Source organism: Microcaecilia unicolor, chromosome 5, assembly GCF_901765095.1.
Source record: "Microcaecilia unicolor chromosome 5, aMicUni1.1, whole genome shotgun sequence".
Taxonomy (NCBI): domain Eukaryota; kingdom Metazoa; phylum Chordata; class Amphibia; order Gymnophiona; family Siphonopidae; genus Microcaecilia; species Microcaecilia unicolor.
The window spans coordinates 172,712,081-172,732,327 of NC_044035.1; the positions used below are offsets into that span (position 1 = coordinate 172,712,081).

At 44.4% G+C, this 20,247-nt stretch overlaps 1 protein-coding gene across 1 annotated transcript in view; it reads left to right on the plus strand.

The window, feature by feature from the left end:
- Positions 1-20,247, plus strand: part of HYDIN (HYDIN axonemal central pair apparatus protein) — a 2,443,906-nt gene that overhangs the window by 223,779 nt on the left and 2,199,880 nt on the right. The window contains exon 8 of the mRNA XM_030205004.1: positions 5,325-5,526. Within this exon, the coding sequence (XP_030060864.1) occupies positions 5,325-5,526 (202 nt within the window). The remainder of the gene's footprint in view (positions 1-5,324; positions 5,527-20,247) is intronic.

Here is a 20,247-nt window from a genome sequence, read left to right on the forward strand (position 1 = left end):
TCTTGGGTCTGCCAGAGGGTGTCTCCCGGGTCTTGCTGGCTTCCAGGAAAGAGTCTACCAAGAGGTGTTACTCTTTTAAATGGAGGAGGTTTGCCGTCTGGTGTGAGGGCTAAGCCCTGGATCCCATTTTATGACCTACACACACCCTGGTTGAATACCTTCTGCACCTCTCTGAGTCTGGTCGCAGAACCAACTCAGTAAGGGTTCATCTAAGTGCAATTAGTGCTTACCTCAACATGTAGAGGGTAAGCCTTTAGTTGTTCACTTCATGAGAGGTTTGCTCTTGTCAAAGCCCTCTGTCAAACCTTCACCTGTGTCATGGGACCTCAACTTCATTCTCACCCAGCTGATGACAGCTCCTTTCAAGCCACTGATTCCTGTCATCTGAAGTACTTGACCGGGAAGGTTATTTTCTTAATGGCTGCTGTTTCAGTTTGTAGGGTCAGTGAGCTTCAGGCCTTAGTGGTGGATGCATCTTACACTAAGTTTCGTCACAACAGAGTAGTCCTTCGCACACACCCTAAGTTCCTGCCTAAGGTGGTGTAGGAGTTCCATCAGAACCAATTGATTGTCTTGTCAACATTGTTTTCCCGACCTCATGCCCATCCTGGCAAGAGCACCTTGCACACCTTGGACTGCAAGCGAGCATTGACCTATTTCATTGAGCGGACTAAGCCCCTCAGATAGTCTGCCCATCTTTTTGTTTCTTTTAATCCCAACAGGATGGGGGTCGCAAACGGGAAACGCACAATCTCTAATTGGCTGACAGATTGCATTTCTTTCACTTATGCCAAGGCTGGGCTGACCCTGGAGGGTCATGTCAAGGCTCCCAGTGTCAGAACCATGGCTGCGTCGGTAACCTACGTGGTCAGCCTCAATTGAAGAAATGTGCAAGGCTGCAACGTGGTCTTCAGTCCACACATTCACATCACACTACTGCCTTGAGCAGAATACCCAATGTGACAGCTGGTTTGCACAGACAGTATTGCTGAATCTGTTTGGGCTCTAGAATTCAACTCTACCCCCCTGCCAGTCCCATTTTCTTCTGTTCCAGGCTGCACTGTCACATAATTGTATATAGTTTCAGGTTGATCTCTGTTATTATGTCCTCACCGTTGTGAGGCCCAATTGACCAGTGGTTGTTGCTTTCAGTGAGCCTGGTAGCTAGGGATTCCCTATATGTGAGAATATATAGGCCTAGGCCTTCTTGTCCTCGGAGAAAGCAAAGATACTTACCTGTAGCAGGTATTCTCCGAGGACAGCAGACCTTATATTTTCACCCACCTCCTCTTGGAGTTGTGTCCTTTTTTTTTGTCTTTTTGTTACCTATGCTGTAATATTGTACTGTGATAACTGCGCTCTCGTGGTGGGCGGGAAGACGCATTCGTGGTGGAGTGTGGCTCGCACTCCACAGAGCTCTTTTCAGCTTGTCATAAGCTCCGGACTGGCAACTCGGGATCGCATCACCCATGTGTGAGAATATAAGGCCTGCTGTCCTCAGAGAATATCTGCTAAAGGTAAATATCTTTGTCCTATCTCGCAAGACTCAGAAGCAATTGGAGGCCTTTTAAGTGGTAAATAACACATCTTATGTAATGGGAGGTGGGGGAGGGGTGGGGATCCTTTCTTTAGAGTACTGGAAAACATCCTTAAGGCATTTGTTAAACATCTCCCTAGGTGAGTATGAGAGAACAAGGAAAATTAAGAATCCTCAAATTCAAATTTCTAGAAAAATTGGTCATATTTTCCATCTTACAAATTAAGTTTAATCTATCCAGAGTTAATTGAGATAGAGCCTCCTTAACTTGGGTGAGCAAATTTTATTTTCTGTTGTAATTTTTATTTTGTATCTCGCCTCAAACTATTTTGGTATCATCAAATAAAGTAAGTAAAGTTTTCTAGGTCAATGGCTGACATAAATGGGCATGTCTAAATGCAACATTTATAAGAATACGATCAAATAGCAGTAACTTGAACACTGTACAGGCACACCCTAAATTGAGAGTATTCTTTCTGTAAGTTATATATAACTCCTGCATATGCGCCTTCCTCTATGAATGCCCCTCTGACTCACATTTACTGCAAAATTATAGCCCTCAATAAAAATTTGGAAGAAATCAAGTAATGAGAGCTGTGCCAGAAATTAATTCATTTTTAATTCAGTAATTTTAACAAAGATCTGAGGAAACCCAGATTTTATTGCCAAAAAACAGTCACAATTGGCATTCAAGGAAAAGAAACTAAAGGGTGCCAAGTGAAGTCTCTTTCAGAGACTCTTCCACTGTTCGAGTCACATTTAAACTGTCCAATGATAACTCACCCTCTTTTCTCAACTTTTATGTCTCTGCATCTCATATCCTGGTCTCTTTCTTTAAGAACACAATATGACTTCTTCCAGGCAACTGACTGTTGCTTTTCCATTTTATGGCAGGTGGGATGGGTTCTACTTCCTTAATTTAGTGTTTGTGACTTGACTTTGCCAGCTCCACTTCCATTTTGCTGTCTATGGAATTATCTTTTTTCAGTTGCTGACACTGCATTTCCCCCAGTGGTGTGCTGGAGCCGGCTCGCACCGGCTCGCAAGAGCCGTTTGTTAAATTTTCTTCCGGCTTGCGAGCTGGTTGTTGAAAATAGCGAGCCGGCTCTGACTCTCCGCCCTCCCTTCTCCCTCCCTCCTGATCCGCCTCACCGCCCGCTTGTTTTTTAAATTCTTCGCTTCCAGCGCCGAGTCGCCGACTGAGTCCTCCCTTGCCGATTTGCGCTTTAAAAATGTCCACCAAGATTGAAGCGCGAATCGGCAAGGGAGGACTCAGGACAGCCAGCGACTCGGCGCTGGAAGCGAAGAATTTCAAAAACAAGCGGGCGGTGAGGGACCGGATCGGGAGGGAGGGAGGAGAAGAAGAATTCACAAAACAACTTGGGAGGGGGTGGCAGGGGGGAAAAGAGTCGCTGCTGGGCATGGGTGGATGGAGGGGTCGGTGGACATGGGTGCATGCAGGGCAGGGCAGAGGAGGGTCGCTGGATATGGGTGCATGCAGGGCAGGAGAGAGGAGGGTCACTGCTGGACATGGGTGGATGGAGGACAGGGGAGAGGAGGGTCATTGCTGGACATGGGTGGATGGAGAGCAGGGGAGAGGAGGGTCACTGCTGGACATGGGTGCATGCAGGGCAGGGGAGAGGAGGGTCACTGGGTATGGGTGCATGCAGGGCAGGGGAGAGGAGGGTACACTGCTGGACATGGGTGCATGCAGGGCAGGCGAAAGGAGGGTCACTGCTAGACATGGGTGCATGCAGGGGAGAGGAGGGTCACTGCTGGACATCTGGGTGCATGCAGGGCAGGGGAGAGGAGGGTCACTGCTGGACATGGGTGCATGCAGGGCAGGGGAGAGGAGGGGAGAGAGAAGAAATGCTGGACATAGATGGAGGGGAGAGAAGAGTGAGGAAGGAGATGAGATGAGGGAAAAGGAAGAGAGGAGAAAAACTGCACATGGATGAAGAAAATAGGCAGAAGCTGAGGACCAGAAATGAAGAAGAAAGGAGGAAAGAAATAAATGGAAAGGAAGCCCTGGAAACGGAGTTAAGAGGACAGATAGCAGCAGAATCTGATACTGGGCCAGCATGATCAGAAAAACAGTCACCAGACAACAAAGGTAGAAAAAAAATCATTTTATTTTCATTATAGTGTTTGGAATATGTTCACTTTGAGAATCAGGTGCTCAACATTAAAAGTTTATTTACTTATTTATGGCATTTTATCCCACATTAAACATGAATTAGATTGGAACCTGGGATCATTTAATTTTTTTCCTGGAGAGAGTAATGCATTTCCCCCCTCCCCCGCTATAGCCAGCTCTGCAATTTTGGGGGGGACGCAGAGGTGGACGGGGGGGGGGGGGGGGGGGCGCTGAGGTGGACCGGGGAGAGAGCCTGTTGTTAAAAATTTACCAGCACACCACTGATTTCCCCCCACCTACTACTACTACTACTACTACTACTACTGCTACTACTACTACTAATTATTTCTGTAGTGCTACTAGATGTATGCAGCACTGTATATATATGTACAAATGTCACGCTTTCATGCAAGAGACTGCTGGTCATGTGGGAGATTTGGCATCTCAGAATGAATGAGTTTTCTTAGCAAAGTCTCACATTGGCCATTGTACATGTGTTGGGAGGGGTGTTTATGTGGAAGATAAAGGTTTGTCTAGAAAATAGATGAGGAAATGCCTGCAAATCCTGTTTTTAACATCCTATTGAATTTTTAAAATACCAGTTAGCTGCTAAAATAAGTAGATCCAGTTATGACTTTTGTTTTGGTCCGTCACGTTAAACAGGGTAATAAATCTTCAGTCATTTAGGTTAGAATGTAAGCATGAATCATTTATAGCCTAACACATCAAACTTATAGATCATTATCCTACAGCGAGTAATCAATTTCAAACTATTCTGTGTACATAAAACAATTTTTTTAATAGACCATCAGAGATAACATTATCATAAAGTCCTATTATGTTTCTGCACTTATAATAGCAATAATCTTCGTCACTTGTCTTTATGTATCAAATGCACAATATCTCTTATATCTTCATAATAATCACCCTTGTATACTTCAAATATATTGTAAACTTCAGTTTGAACACTTAGGGCCCTGTTTGTTAAGGCGCTCTGTAGGCATGCTAACATTTTAGCATTCGCTAAGCTAAAGACACCCATATTCCTATGGGTGTCTCTAGTGTTAGCATGTACTAATTTTTAGTGCACACTAAAAAGTTAGCACACCTACAGTGCAGCTTAGTACATAGGGCCCTTAATATTGTTCAAGCTCTTTCATGTGTTTTACAAAAAATTTCATCACTCACATTCATCACAAACCCACATAAATATATAACTTCCATCTTCAAGCTTGTCTTCATCATCCAGTTAAACCCCAAAATGGCTACCGTGCAGTTTAAAGTTGACTTCTCTAGCGTCAAATGATGTCATAATGTCAGCTACCACGCAGCTGGCAAGCCTGATTTGTTAATTCAAATTAGCGAGAGCCAATCCAATTCTGAATTCAAACCTCTAGGCTCTTTATAGTCAATTTTAAAATTTTGTTTTATATACACAGAATGGTTTAAAATTGATTACTCACTGTGGGATAAAGAAATTTGAGTTTGTTGTGTTGGGCTATAGATGATTCATGCTTTTGTTTTAATCCAGCATGGCATGGTAGACTACTTCACAGTGACTGGTATTGGGTGAGAACTATAAACAAAAGGATAATTGTTTTAAAAGTAGTCCATAATTAATTACTGTAGCCTGCCATTTGTTTGTTTCAGGAGAGAATATATATGTAAGATTATACGGAGCTGCTATAGACATAAATATCCGACTGGACAAGAATTCTTTGCTGTTAGAAAAAACATTCATATCTATGGCCAATCAGAGAATGGTAACCATTATCAATAGAAGTGACATTATTGCTCATTTCCAGTGGAAGGCTTTTGCTACTCAGGAAGAGGAGGATCAAGAGAAGTTCAGGTTAGTTTGTATTTAGAATGTTTTGGGGGGGTTTTCGATTGTATACTTTCTTTATGGTTAAATAGTTCTTAGCTGTCCCCTTCTATTCGGGGTGGCTGTATAATTAGGCCAGCTGAGGCGGTGGCCTCATGTGCAGGTTTCAGGGAACTGCATCATGATCATTCATCAGTGTTGTTCAAAGTACTAGGTCAAAGTACTTAAGTAAAAGAAAAAATAAATGCATATTTTAATACTTAAGTAAATGTACAATGAAGAGCACATTTAAAAAATTTACTTAAGTGAAAGTAAAAAAGTTACTGCCTAATATATAATACTTTTTGAGTAAAAAGTAAATTACCGAACTTCAGTGAATACAACTATTAACATTTTATACTAACAATTTTATTGCTCTACAATTCAATGTACTTTGCTTTGAGTAAAACTAAATTTTGAAAATGACTGTCATTCGTGTGAGTGCGCTTATGAGTCATTAATCCACCACAGCTAAAAAGGTGTTCAACAACTGCACTACCAGGAAGTGGATTGTTCATCTGATAAAAAGTTCCTTCAAATCAGGCTAGGCCACAATATTACTGATGCCTTTTAATTGGGTCTGCAGGTCTTAATCAAAGAAATCTCTGTCTGAAACACTTGCAGGCTTATTTTCGAAAGAGAAGGACGCCCATCTTTCGAAACAAATCGGAAGATGGGCGTCCTTCTCCCAGGGTCACCCAGATCGGCATAATCAAAAGCCGATTTTGGGCATCCCCAACTAATTTCCGTCGCGGGGACGACCAAAGTTCCCGGGGACGTGTCGGAGGCATAGCGAAGGCGGGTCTTGGGTGTGCCTAACACATGGATGACCTCGACCCATATTCGAAAAAAGAAGGGCGTCCCTGACGAGCACTTGGACGACTTTACTTGGTACTTTTTTTGCTATGACCAAACCACGAGAAGGTGCCCGAACTGACCAGATGACCACCAGAGGGTATCGGGGATGACCTCCCCTTACTCCCCCAGTGGCCACTAACCCCCTCCCACCCTCAAAAAAATTCTTTAAAAATATTTTTTGCCAGCCTCAAATGTCATACTCAGGTCCATCACAGCAGTATGCAGGTCCATGGAGCAGTTTTAGTGGGTGGATGCACTTCAGACAGGCAGACCCAGGCCCATCCCCCCCCTACCTGTTACACTTGTGGTGGTAAATGTGAGCTCTCCAAAACCCACCAGAAACCCACTGTACCCACATCTAGGTGCCCCCCTTCACTCCTTAGGGCTATGGTAGTGGTGTACAGTTGTGGTGAGTGGGTTTTGGGGGGCTCAGCATACATGGTATGGGAGCTATGCACCTGGGAGCAATTTCTGAAGTCCACTGCAGTGCCCCCTAGGGTGCCCGATTGGTGTCCTGGCATGTGAGGGGGACCAGTGCACTACGAATGCTGGCTCCTCCCACGACCAAAGGGCTTGGATTTGGTCGTTTTTGAGAAGGGCGTCCTCAGTTTCCATTATTGCCGAAAATCAGAAACGACCAAGTCTAAGGACGACCATCTCTAAGGTCGACCTACATTTCCAGATTTCGGCATCTCGACCGTATTATTGAAACGAAAGATGGACGTCCATCTTGTTTCGATAATACGGGTTTCCCCGCCCCTTCACGGGGACGTCCTGCGAGGACGTCCTCAGGAAAACTTGGGCGCCCCTTTCGATTATGCCCCTCTTGATGTCCTTATAGCAAAGAATGCTTTATCATCATCATTGTCATTATCATCTGCATTAGCAGTAGTGCTAATTCATCAGTTACATCTGCATTTTCATCTTTGTTATCATTGTCATGCTGTCCAGTTACAGAGAAGGCTTTCACAAAGTTGAAATCATTGTCTATTGTTCTCCTGTTTTTTATCCAATGTCAAACTCTTTTGAATATCTTCATGAACTAATGTAAGAATGCCAAATGTATGGAAAGTCTTAAGGCCAGACAAGCAGACTATCAATACTACTTCTTATCATTTCTATAGCACTACTAGATGTACGCAGCGCTGTACACTTAAACATGAAGAGACAGTCCCTGCTCGACAGAGCTTACAATCTAATTAGGACAGACAAACAGGACATACAAGAGATAAGGGAATATTAAAGTGAGGATGATAACATAAGGGTTCTGAACAAGGGTTAGGAGTTAAAAGCAGCATCAAAAAGGTGGGCTTTTAGCTTAAATTTGAAGACGGTCAGAGATGGAGCTTGACGTACCGGCTCAGGAAGTCTATTCCAGGCATATGGTGCAGCAAGATAAAAGGAACGGAGTCTGGAGTTAGCGGTGGAGGAGAAGTGTGCAGATAAGAGAGATTTACCCAGTGAACGGAGTTCCCGGGGAGGAATGTAGGGATTGATGAGAGTGGAGAGGTACTGAGGAGCTGCAGAGTGAATGCACTTGTAAGAGGTACTGAGGAGCTGCAGAGTGAATGCACTTGTAAGTCAATTAGAAGAGTTTGAATTGTATGCGGAAACGGATAGGAAGCTAGTGAAGTGACTTGAGGAGAGGGCTAATATGAGCATAATGACCCTGGCGGAATATTAGTTGTGCAGCAGAATTTTGAACAGATTGAAGAGGAGAGAGATGGCTAAGTGGGAGACCTGTGAGAAGCAAGTTGCAATAGTCTAAGCGAGAGGTGATAAGAGCGTGGATGAGGGTTCTGGTAGTGTGCTCAGAAAGGAAAGGGCGAATTTTGCTGATATTATAGAGAAAGAAATGACAGGTTTTAGCAGTCTGCTGGATATGTGCAGAGAAGGAGAAGGAGGAGTCGAAGATGACCCCAAGGTTACGAGCTGATGAGACAGGAAGGATGAAAGTGTTATCCACAGAAATAGAGAATGGGGGAGGAGGAGAGGTTGGTTTAGGGGGAAAGATAAGAAACTCAGTCTTGGTCATGTTTAGTTTCAGATGGCACTGAGACATCCAGATGGAGAAGAGAAGAGGTCCCAGGACAGATCCCTGAGGTACACCAACTGACAGTGGAATAGAAGTAGAAGAGGATCCACTAGGAACAGATCATTGGAGACTTTAGCAAGCATTGTTCCAGTTGAATGAAGGGGGCGAAAGCCAGATTGAAGTGGATCAAGAATAGCTTGAGATGAAAGAAAGTCAAGGCAATGGCGGTGAACAGCACGTTCAAGTATCTTGGATAGGAAAGGGAGGAGGGAGATGGGGCGATAGTTGGAAGGACAGGTAGGGTCCAATGAAGGTTTTTTAAGGAGTGGTGTGACTAAGGCATGTTTGAAGGCATCAGGAACAGTCGCAGTGGACAGTGAAAGATTGAGGATATGACAGATAAACGGGATGACAGTAGGAGAGATAGTGTTAAGTAGATGGGTGGGAATAGGATCAGAGAAACAGGTAGTTAGTTTCGAGGAGGAAAGAAGATGTGTAGTTTCCTCTTCAGTGATTTCAGAAAAGGAAGAAAAGGAGGCAGGGGTTGGAGGGTTGAGAGAAAGGACTAAGGGAAGGAGAGGTGGAGGTGACCTGGTTGAGAATTCAAGTTTAATCTTGTGAACCTTATTATGAAAGAACTCAGCCAGAGTCTGGGGGGAAAGTGAAGAGGTAGTTGGAGGTGAAGGCACTTTGAGGAGAGAGTTCAGTGTGGCAAAGAGACGACGAGGGTTTGAGCCAAGAGAATTAGTCAACTGGATGTAATAGTCCTGTTTGGCAAGTAAAAGAGCAGACTGGAAGGAGGTCAGCAAGAATTTGAAATGTATGAAGTTAGCATGGGCACGGGATTTCAGCCAAAGGCGTTCGGCAGAGCGGGCACAGGAACGTAGGTAGTGGATTCTAGAGGTCAGCCAAGGTTGGGGTTTGGTACGTTTTACAGAACGGGGAATGAGAGGAGCGAGAGTATCCAGAGCAGAGGAGAGAATAGTATTATAGGAAGAGACAGCCTCATTGACAGACTTGGATAACATAGTGGTAGAGAAAAGATTTGAAACATTGGAGGACAGAGTAGAAGGGTCAATAGCCTGAGCAGTGGACTATCACGCCAGTGTAACATTTTCCATGGGATGTCCAGTGTAAATATAGAAAAAAAAGAAGCCTTTACCTTGCCCCCCCTTTTTTTCTCCTGGGAGGGGGGCATCCTGCAGAGGACAGGGAGGTACAGAGGTCTCAGGGCAGCAACAGCACTGACACCTTTTAGTTAAAATGTTTAAAGTGTTTAGAATGCTCCAGCACTGCTGTAAAACAAAGGACTCAGGTGCCCATAAATGTTAGAGGTGTGTTTAAAACTTCACGAGCTTGTAACTGTGGGAGGATGGGCGGTGACATCTGTTACAAGGCTCCCAATTTGCTGTCTGAGGCCCCAGAGCAAGCTGGGAGCTAGAGGAGGGACAGTGTGGAAGACAGCCAATAGGAGCCAGGATCTGCTAAAGGGCGCGAATTTCAAGCCAATCCAGGGGACAGGAGGGGTGGAACAAAGAAAAAGTTTTGCAGTCCAGAGGCAACAGGGGAGGAAGGAAGGACGAGCCCAGACAATGGAGGCTGCAAACATGGTCTGAGAGGAGAAAATCGGATTCAGGCAGAGTGTGCAAGCTGGAACAGAGAAGGGCATGCTCATGCAGAAAAAAAAAAGGACAGCTGCAGGCTGCATGAGAAGGAGATCAGATCCAAGCAGGAGTGAACTGCAGAGGAAGAAAAGAAGATGAAGAGAGAAAACTGGTGAGTTCTGTAAGAGCACTTAGGCAGAGGGAGAAGCAGAGGAGGAGGAGAAAGGGGGTCTGGAGCGAGCTGGGGACAAAAGAGGAGCCGTAGCAGGACCCACAGAGGCCATTCTTCAGACACAGAGAGAGAAGCAGAGGAGGAAGAAGGGAACACTGGGAAGCTGAGACATATTAGGAGCAGGGCAGAATTGAATAGAATCCCAGAGAAGTCCACCCAGTGCATCCGTGTGTGTGTGTGCTTGCCTGTCCAGAGAAGAGACAGGCCGTGTGACTGTCCTGTAAAGAAGAGGCATATCCGGAGAGGGAAGAAGCCCCACAAGGAGAGAGACAGAGAGATGCCCCCCCCCCCCTTGCACTGAGTGCCCAGATCATAAAGGAACTGGGTTTTTTTTGAGTGCCTGCCTCAGGAGGATCCAGCACAGAAGCCTGCTGGTTTGAGTGTCCACAAAGAGAGAGAGAGAGAGAGAGAGAGAGACATCCCCCTGCACTGAGTGCCCAGACTAAAAAGGAACCTTTTTTTTGAGTGCCTGCCTCAGGAGGATCCAGCACAAAAGCCTGCTGGTTTGAGTGTCCACAAAGAGAGAGAGAGAGAGACATCCCCCTGCACTGAGAACCCAGACTAAAAAGGAACTGTTTTTTTTGAGTGCCTGCCTCAAGAGATTTAGCTTAGCAGTCTATCAGTGTGATTAGAGGGTGGTTGTATAGCAGAACAAAAGAAAAGGGGTCATGTTTTGGGAGGGTTAGATAGGAATTTCTCCTGCTTATCTTTTTATTTGAATCTAGTTAGTCCACAAGGTCCTTTGCCAAAGAAAATACTGATTGAGGTTAGTACACACACCAAGCACATGGAGTCAGGGTTTTCCTTTTTTGAGTTTTTTTGAGTCAGAGCAGTAGGTATCCTGAAGTTCCTGAGCCGGTGAGCTGACCTTGCCAACCGATGAGACGTGGATGTGGAGAAGACCAAGGTACCCAACGCAAGAAAGCAGCGATGCTAGCGAAGATTTGATATACCGGTAACATTATTGTGTGCACACAATCTGAAAAATATATATATATCAGATCTGAGTACAATAACTAGAGCTGTGTACATGTTTGGGATGTTTTATGTTATTGCAGAAGTGGGGTTGGGGTCTTGGTAACTGTGATTGTAGTTTTGAACATGTTATTATCTTTATTTCCTTTGTAACTTACCACAAAGTATTTAACACCTTGCACTAGTTTTATTTAATACCATCAAAGTTTAACAATTGGTACCAACTTTTAGGAGCATAACCATCAAGTGTTTCTATTTATTCTATCATTTAATAAATCTTTAATATTTCTTTTATTGTTAAATCCCTTGGCTGCGTGGAGTTTATTTGGGAACCCTATTTGAAACTGTGACATTTCTATATATTTATTTCTTTAATTATTATTGTAATTTACCTGCTCCACGACTAGGGGGTTTACATCCAGCAGTCTGTTGTGATAGAGACATGTCTGTTCACGAAGAATTTCAACCAGCTTCAGCTTCATCTCTGCTTCAAAGTGACCCAACTCATCACTGTTCTGTGTGGCTAGAGACTAGTAACCAGTTCAACAAGCCCTGAACACTTGACATCATCACCCACAAATTCGCATCAGATACAAACCTCACACTAATAGACACAAAATGGACAGCCAAACCATGGTACGACCATTATAGTGCTAACCTCTCCCTTCACTGGAGAACAAAAAAAGACACAACAAAAGCAAAAACAACAAACCTACACTACGAGAGGCAGAATAGATCCAACAATATTCTGGCAACAACTATACACCGACGAATGGACACCTACAGACTCAACCCAATTTCTCCAAGAATGGGATAACAGATGCAGAACAATACTAAACAATATAGCACCACTTCAAACTAGAACCTCACACAGAAACAACTCAATTCCATGGTTTAACGAAGAACTGAAAGAATTAAAAATACAGGTCAGAAGATTAGAAAGAGCATGGAATAAGAAAAATCACAAAGACACACTCAAAGACTGGAAACAACTACAAAGGAAATACAAATATACTATCAGACAAACCAAACGGACATATTACAAAACCAAAATAGGACCAAACTACAAGGACACACACAAACTCTTCACACTCGTAAACCACCTCCTAAATACTACAACGGTCACCTCTAGCAACACAGATACCCCATCAACAACTAACCTTGCAAATTACTTCAAGGAAAAAATTATAAAGCTCCGATGCATGATATGCACCAATAAAGCAAACTACACAAATATCCTTGAATGCCTTGACCCAAAACCTGGGGAATACCCAGCAAGATCGATCATGGACCAACTTCAACATACTTTCATCAAATGAAATCTCACATTGGCTTGGAAAATACGCCAAATCACAATGTAAATTAGACATCTGCCCTAGCAGTCTAATAAGATCAGCACCCAAACAATTCAAAATAGACATCACGAATCACATAAATCACAGACTTCAAAATGGACTCTTCCCCACGGACAAAGGAAACATCCTACTTACTCCGCTACTGAAAAATGCTAAGAAAAGCACAATGGACCTAACCAACTATCGACCAGTAGCATCTATTCCACTCATAACTAAACTCATGGAAGGCATAGTAACAAAACAACTTACTGAATACCTAAATAAACATTCAATTCTCCACGAATCTCAATCAGGATTTCGGTCAAATCACAGCACTGAAACTGTGCTAGTGTCTGCAATGAACTCAATTAAACAAGAAATCGCAAGGGACAATAACATACTCCTCTTACAATTCGACATGTCCAGTGCCTTTGACATGGTTGACCATGAAATACTATTACATATACTAGAATACTTCGGAATAGGAGGCACAGTTCTCAAATGGTTCAAAGGATTCCTGACCACAAGATCATACCAAGTAACAACGAATGCGGACAGATCACCCCCATGGACACCCGAATGTGGAGTTCCCCAAGGATCCCCCCTCTCACCAACCTTATTCAACTTGATGATGATACCTTTGGCCAAACTTCTAGCAAATCAAAACCTCAACCCCTACATATATGCAGACGACGTCATGATCTCCATCTCGTTCAAACATGATCTAAATGAAATCACTAACGAGATTAACCAAAGCCTCCAAATAATGCACTCCTGGGCAGACGCATTCCAGCTGAAACTAAATGCAGAAAAAACACAATGTCTTGTTCTCACCTCACAACATAACACAAAAAACTTCTCTACCATAACCACACCATACTGTTCTCTGCCGGTCTCTCAAAACTTGAAAATTCTAGGAGTAACCATTGATCGAAACCTCACTCTCGATGCTCACGTGACAAATATGACGAAAAAGATGTTCTATTCCATGTGGAAACTCAAAAGAATAAAACCTTTCTTCCCGAGATACATATTCCGTACCCTGGTACAGTCAATGGTAATAAGTCATCTCGATTACTGCAATGCACTGTACACAGGCTGCAAAGAGCAGAACATCAAGAAACTCCAAACTGCCCAGAATACTGCGGCCAGACTCATATTTGGAAAAACCAAATATGAAAGCGCAAAACCCTTAAGAGAGAAACTCCACTGGCTTCCACTTAAGGAGCGTATTGCATTCAAAATGTGCACAATGGTACACAAAATTATTCACACAGACGCCCTAACCTACATGCTAAATCTTGTGGACCTACCTCCCAGAAACGCCACGAAATCATCCCGCAAATTCCTCAACCTGCAGTTCCCCAACTGCAAAGGACTAAAATACAAGAAGATGCATGATACCACCTTCTCCTACATGAGCACGAAACTATGGAACGCATTACCTAGAGATCTGAAAATAATGAACGAAACAACTATCTTTCGCAAATCCCTCAAAACATATTTCTTCAACAAAGCCTACAATGAAAACCCAGAACCTTACTAATCCACCTCTGAAAACCCACCGTCTAGTATACCTAATAAATTCCTTCCTTCTTCTCTATACTTCTTCCCAATTCAGCTCTGCACAACAATAATTGTACCTGACATCCAAGATTAACTGTATTTAACAAAATTATGTAAGCCACTTTGAGCCTGCAAATAGGTGGGAAAAATGTGGGATACAAATGCAATAAATAAATAAATTTAAGATGAGATGATCTACTATTTGTTTGATGAGGTTTGCAATTGCATAATCTTTTTCCTGGTTTTATTGTTTGATTTGGTTTACTGAGGAATCATCATTTAGGTCTCTCTGCCACTTTTACTTTTAACTTTTATCTACATGCATCAGAAGTAACTAGGTAAATATTAAAAATTGGTATAATTATTACTTTAGTATAAGTAACACATTTTTCCTGTACTTCTTTACAAGTAAAAGTAACTTTACTTTTAAGTAGTTACATTTACTTAGCCAATCAAAATGAAAGATGGAAAAATTCCTGCATGCAGCAAAGAGCCCTACAAATAAGCGGCAGGCAAAGAGTAGGAGCCAAAGCAGCATGTGCTGTACGTGCAGCACTTGGTTGTGGTTGCTGCTCCTGCTCCACAGCTCTGCTATTTTTTCTTGCAACTACTGCCTACTCCACACAGCCAACTGCTTTCTGCAGCTGCCACCTGGCAGCCTACAATTTAGTGCCACCATTGCCATCTGGCCTCCTGTTGCTGCCTTCTATTACTTACAGCTGCATGTGAGTATCTCTGTGTGGTTCATGGAGGTTCAAAGTAGCTCTCCGATTCCAAGCCCCCACCATTTAGCTCGGCATCTCTTCCTCCCCCCACCTACCAGCGATGGCTCTGTTCTGACTTCTGGCACTTCTCCTTTCACCATCCTTCACCAGTCCGGTTTTCCTTCCATTCCATTCCACCCCTCCCCCATTTTTGGTCCAGTAGATCTCCTTTTCCCCTCCTTCCACCATGGTCTACTTTAGTTATCCTCTAGAGGTAGCCAGTGGCAGCGATTCCCATATATTGCCTGGCTTCCAGATCTGGTGTCTTCTCTGTGTGGGGTCCGTCCCCCGAGGAAATGGGAATTGACCTCACAGAGAGCAGGACCCTGTACAGAGAAGATGCCAGAGCCGCCAGCCAGGCAGCATATGGGGAATCGCTGCCACCAGTGACCTAAATAGGAAGCAGAGTAGACCAGGGAGAGGTGAAGGAGAGATGAGACTGTGGGGAGTGGGGGCAGGAAGGAGAGAAAGAAACTGATGCAGCTGTGGGGATAATGAGAGTGAGAGATTCAGTACTGGGAGAGTGGATGGGAGGGAAGAGGGCAGTCAGAGATGCAGTACTGGGTGGATGGGTGGGAGGGAGGGAGGGAAGGGGGCAAAGGGTGAATGAGAGATGTAGTACTGGGTGGGTGGAAGGGAGGGGATAAAGTATGAGTGAGAGATGTTATGTTTATCTTATAAAATGTCTTATAGCCCACCAAACACCTACTCAGTTTGAGGCGGATTACAAAGTACAAAGAAATCAGATCCAGCATATCTCGGAATAACAAACCAAGTTATCCTAATATGAATATTTCCTACCAATTGAAAAAGTTTAAGATCCTCTTTGAGGGAATAAAAAACTTTTCAGATTTTTGCTAAAGGTCAAATAATGATGACAACACCATAAAGTCAAAGGTAAAGGGTTCCATATAAAAGCCATTTGATTATAAAGTGATAATGAAAAGTGTCTAACTGATTTTAGGCCATTAGCAGTTGGAAATTGCAACAAGAACTGATTTATGTGTATTAGATTTGGGTAACAGGGTCACTAAGTTTGTCATATAGGAAGGAGCTTTACCAAGTAAAATCTTAAACACCATTATGCATACCTTATGTTCAATCATTTTTATTGACAACATTGCTTAACAAATACAGTATATAATATAGATTCAACACAATTCAAGAAAGAAATAGCAATGCTGCTTTAAACAACAAATACATCTAAGTCTGAACTGCACCCCTCCAGCCTTGCACTCCCTCCCCGAGCCCACCCTACCTCCCACATTTGACCCCCCCTCCCCCCACCCCCCTCACATTAGCTGCTCAAATATTTAAAATGTAACTTCTCCCTCTCGAGGGCAAGGTCAGCCATAAAGGTTCCCATTGTGCATGAAATTTGTCTCCCAGAGTAGTGTCCATAGCATGGATGCCGCTTCTGTCTAGTTTCATATGTTGAATCAGTTGTGCTTTCCACAGTGTCAGAGAAGGGCTCAATTCCGACAGCCAACCATGCAGAATGGTTGAGATTCCAAATAATATGGCCAACTGTACAAACCATTTAAACCCTCCAGTTGGAGTCCCCGTGTAGCTGTATTTAAAAAAGAGCAGTAGAGGGTCTAACACCAAAGAGTACCACCAAAGTTTGTCTATGTAATGGATGATATCTCTCCAGAACTGCAAGACCAAAGGACACAACCAGAACATGTGCCCCAGAGAGGCAGACCCACTCCCACATTTTGGGCATGTACCATCCCAAGACTCAATAATTCGAGCCGCCCTTTTCGGTGGCACATGCGTTCTTAGAAGGAATCTATATAACTTCTCACACTGTGGTACTGACAAACCCATCTTATACAAGTTCCCTATAAATGTTGTGCATGTGTCAGGTGAAATCGTACACCCTAGATCTTTTGACCAGCCGTGGGCTAAGCGCACATAATTCAACTCCATAGTGGTGTCCTTCAGTTGTTGATGGTGGAACTTCAAGGGGACAGACTGTTGAACCCCCAGGGAATATATTTCTGTCAGCACATCCACTACGTCTTCTGTCAGGTCTGTCCAAGTAAAGGTCGAAACATGGTGTTTTAGTTGGAGATATGCGAACTGTTGACCCTCCGAAATTCCAAACTCCTCACAAAGCTTTTTAAATGGTTTTAGTTGCCCTTCCTCATTGATCACCTGCGCTAGGTATACTACTCCCCGAACAGCCCGGCGACTGAAGACACTGCTCCCCTGCCCTGGAGGAAAGTCTGGATTATTACTAATAGAGAGTAGGGGAGTAGTTTTCGGTGAGAAATGGTGTCTCCTGCATATCCACCTCCAGGTGGCTCTAAGCGATTGTAAAAGGGGATGCTTCCCAAATGCGCGGGTGGGTAGTCTACTGCTTGCATGGAGGAGGTAGCTGAAATGCGTCTCTGGAAAGAGGGACACCTCCGCCGAGGTAATAGAGAATTCTGAAGTACCTCGGTACCAATCATTAATGTGCCTCATTGTGCAGGCAATTGAAAAATACCTCACACTCAACAGTCCCATCCCACCATATTCTTTCGGGGTAATAATTGTTTCCAAGGGCAACCTGGGCCATTTATCCTGCCATAGATATGCCTGAATAAGTCTATTCATTTTCCTTTCCTCCCTACCTTTCAAAAACAAGGGGAACTGCTGGAATAGATAAAGCCACCAAGGAATGATCAACATATTGAAAAGAGCAATATGTCCCCACAATGAGAGTGGCAGCTTACGTCTCATCATCTCTAAGAGAGGACTAACATTGATGCTATATAAGGAATCCAAATCTTTGGGAATGAATATCCATAAATATTTCAGAACATTGCCCACCATAGCTGGAATTCCCCCCTCCATGAGTGTTGTATTGATTCGTCCACTGCCAACGCACAGAACTTCTGCAGATTTAAAGAGAACCCGAACAGGGTGCCGTATTGCCCCACTGTTTCTAGCACACATTGAAGCGAGGTTCTGTTAAGACCAACATAATGTCGTCTGCATACGCCAGGGCCTTCACCTCTTCCGTGCCAATGTGTACCCCCCGAATCAACATCCTGAGCAGGGTTTCTAGCGAGAGGTCAAACAGCGGAGATAACGGATACCCTTGTCTCATTCCTCTCTGTATTGGGAACCATTCAGACCTCCCACCATTTGCCACAATGTGCACCCCAATGCCCGTATATAACACCTTAATGATCTTACGGAACCCATTAGGAAATTCTAACCACTCTAGGGCCTGAAACAGATATTGCCAATCCACCTGGTCAAAAGCCTTTGCGGCGTCCAGGCTAACTAACATAAGAGGGTCATTATTACTTCTACACTGCACCTTGGCAAGGAGAATTCTGCGCACGTGTAAGACTGAATGTCGTTTGGAGATAAATCCCACCTGCGCCTTACTTATCAAGTTTGGAATATGATCTACCAGTCTGTTAGCCAAGATCTTGGCAAGTAATTTGATATCCTTGTTGATGAGGGATATGGGTCGATATGAGTCTGGTTCAGTCATTGTCTTGCCCTGTTTAGGCAATAACATAATCAAAGCGGTATTTTCATACTGTGGAAACTCACCATCATCTATAACTGCTTGATAGTATTCTAGTAATGGTCAAACCAAAGGAATTTGCAGTGTTTTATAAAACTCCCCAGAGAACCCGTCAATACCTGGGGCCGAGTTGGATTTTAACCCTCGGATGGCTTTCTGGAGCTCTCTAGGCTGAGAGGGCGACTCTAATACCCCAGACAGTTTGGGCATCCCAGATTTGGTCAGGAAGTTGTCTACATCCTCGCTAACTGGGGGCCCACTAGCTGTATATAGTTTTTTGAAGTGGTTCCGAAGAACTTGCAATAACTCATCTGTACGGCTTACTATATGTCCCTGTGGGTCTCTCAATGTTGGGATCATACGATTTCCTGTCCAAGATTTGACCACCCTAGCTAGCAGACCCCCCTGTCTGTCCCCATATTTCGTCAGTCTGTACTTTTGATATATAAGGTGTCGCTTCGTTTGTTCATGAATTAGAGAATTAATGGTAGCCTGCAACGATAGGTAATTATCTCTATTGGTTTGAGATGGAGAATTTAAAAATGTGCGCTTGGCCCTGTTGAGTCCACTAGAAGGATCGCTACTTTTATTTCTGTGATTTAAGATTTCAGTGAGTTAGCAGACATCAGCTTGAGATTGTTAGGCCACATGGCCTCAAGTGTACATAACTCCTTTGTCATGTCTCAGAATAGAGCAGCCCAATGAACCTTAAGCTTACAGAGGGCAAGATGCACTAAACTAAACGAGCCTTTAACAAGCCTTTAACGAACAAGATTTTAACCCAAGTATTAAAGCCCAATTTCCGACGACAGTAGCAGCAAACGAAAACGGAATGCAGATGAGCAAATTGTGTAGAAACCCTATTGAAATGAAATGCATCAAAGTTTACCGCTTGCCCTAACGCTGGAAAACTCCGGGAAAGCTAACGAGAGGTCTGTACCTCTCGTTAGGGCTGCCCGGCTTAAAAAAGTAAAATGTAAAAAAAAAAAAAAACAAATCGCGGGGGGACAACAATGCTCGTCAAGAGCGTCCTTTATGGATGACCTTGCCCCCCCCCCCGCCCAAGGTCGCCGCTGCTCCCCGCTCCCCCCTGCATTAAAAGTGTGACTTTTTTAGGCAGTCCCGGCCGCCCTTCTTCCCTCCCTTCCTACATTTTTAGAAAAAACAGCTCCCGCCATCCTCCACCCCCGCCACCCCCCTGAGGTCGTCGCCGCCGCTCCCCACCTCCACCGGGCCCCCCTCCGTCTGAAACCGGGCCCGTGCAGCGCCTCTCACCTCTGTGTGAAGGCGCTGCACAGCACGGGGAAGAACAGCTGATCGCATCGCATCTTCGGACGTACCTCCGTTCCTCTTGGGCCTGCCCTCATCTGACGTAAGTAAGGGACATCCAAGATGCGATGCGATCAGCTGTTCTTCCCCGTGCTGTGTAGCGCCTTCACACAGAGGTGAGAGGCGCTGCACGGGCCCAGTTTCAGACGGAGGGGGGCCCGGTGGAGGTGGGGAGCGGCGGTGACGTCCTCGGGGGGGGGGGGGGCGGGGCACGGGGGCGGAGGATGGCGGGAGCTGTTTTTTCTAAAAAAGTAGAAAGAGGAAGGGGAGGGAAGGAGGGGGGCTGGGGCTGCCTAAAAATGTCACGCTTTTAATGCAGGGGGGAGTGGGGAGCAGCGGCAACCTTGGGTGGGGCGGGGGGGGGGGGGCAAGGCTGTCCATAAAGGACGTGTTTGTTTTGGAGTTTTTTTTTAAATGTTTGTGGCATGCGCAGAGCAGCCAGCATAACGCTTGGCTGCTCTGCGCATGCTTTACGGGCTG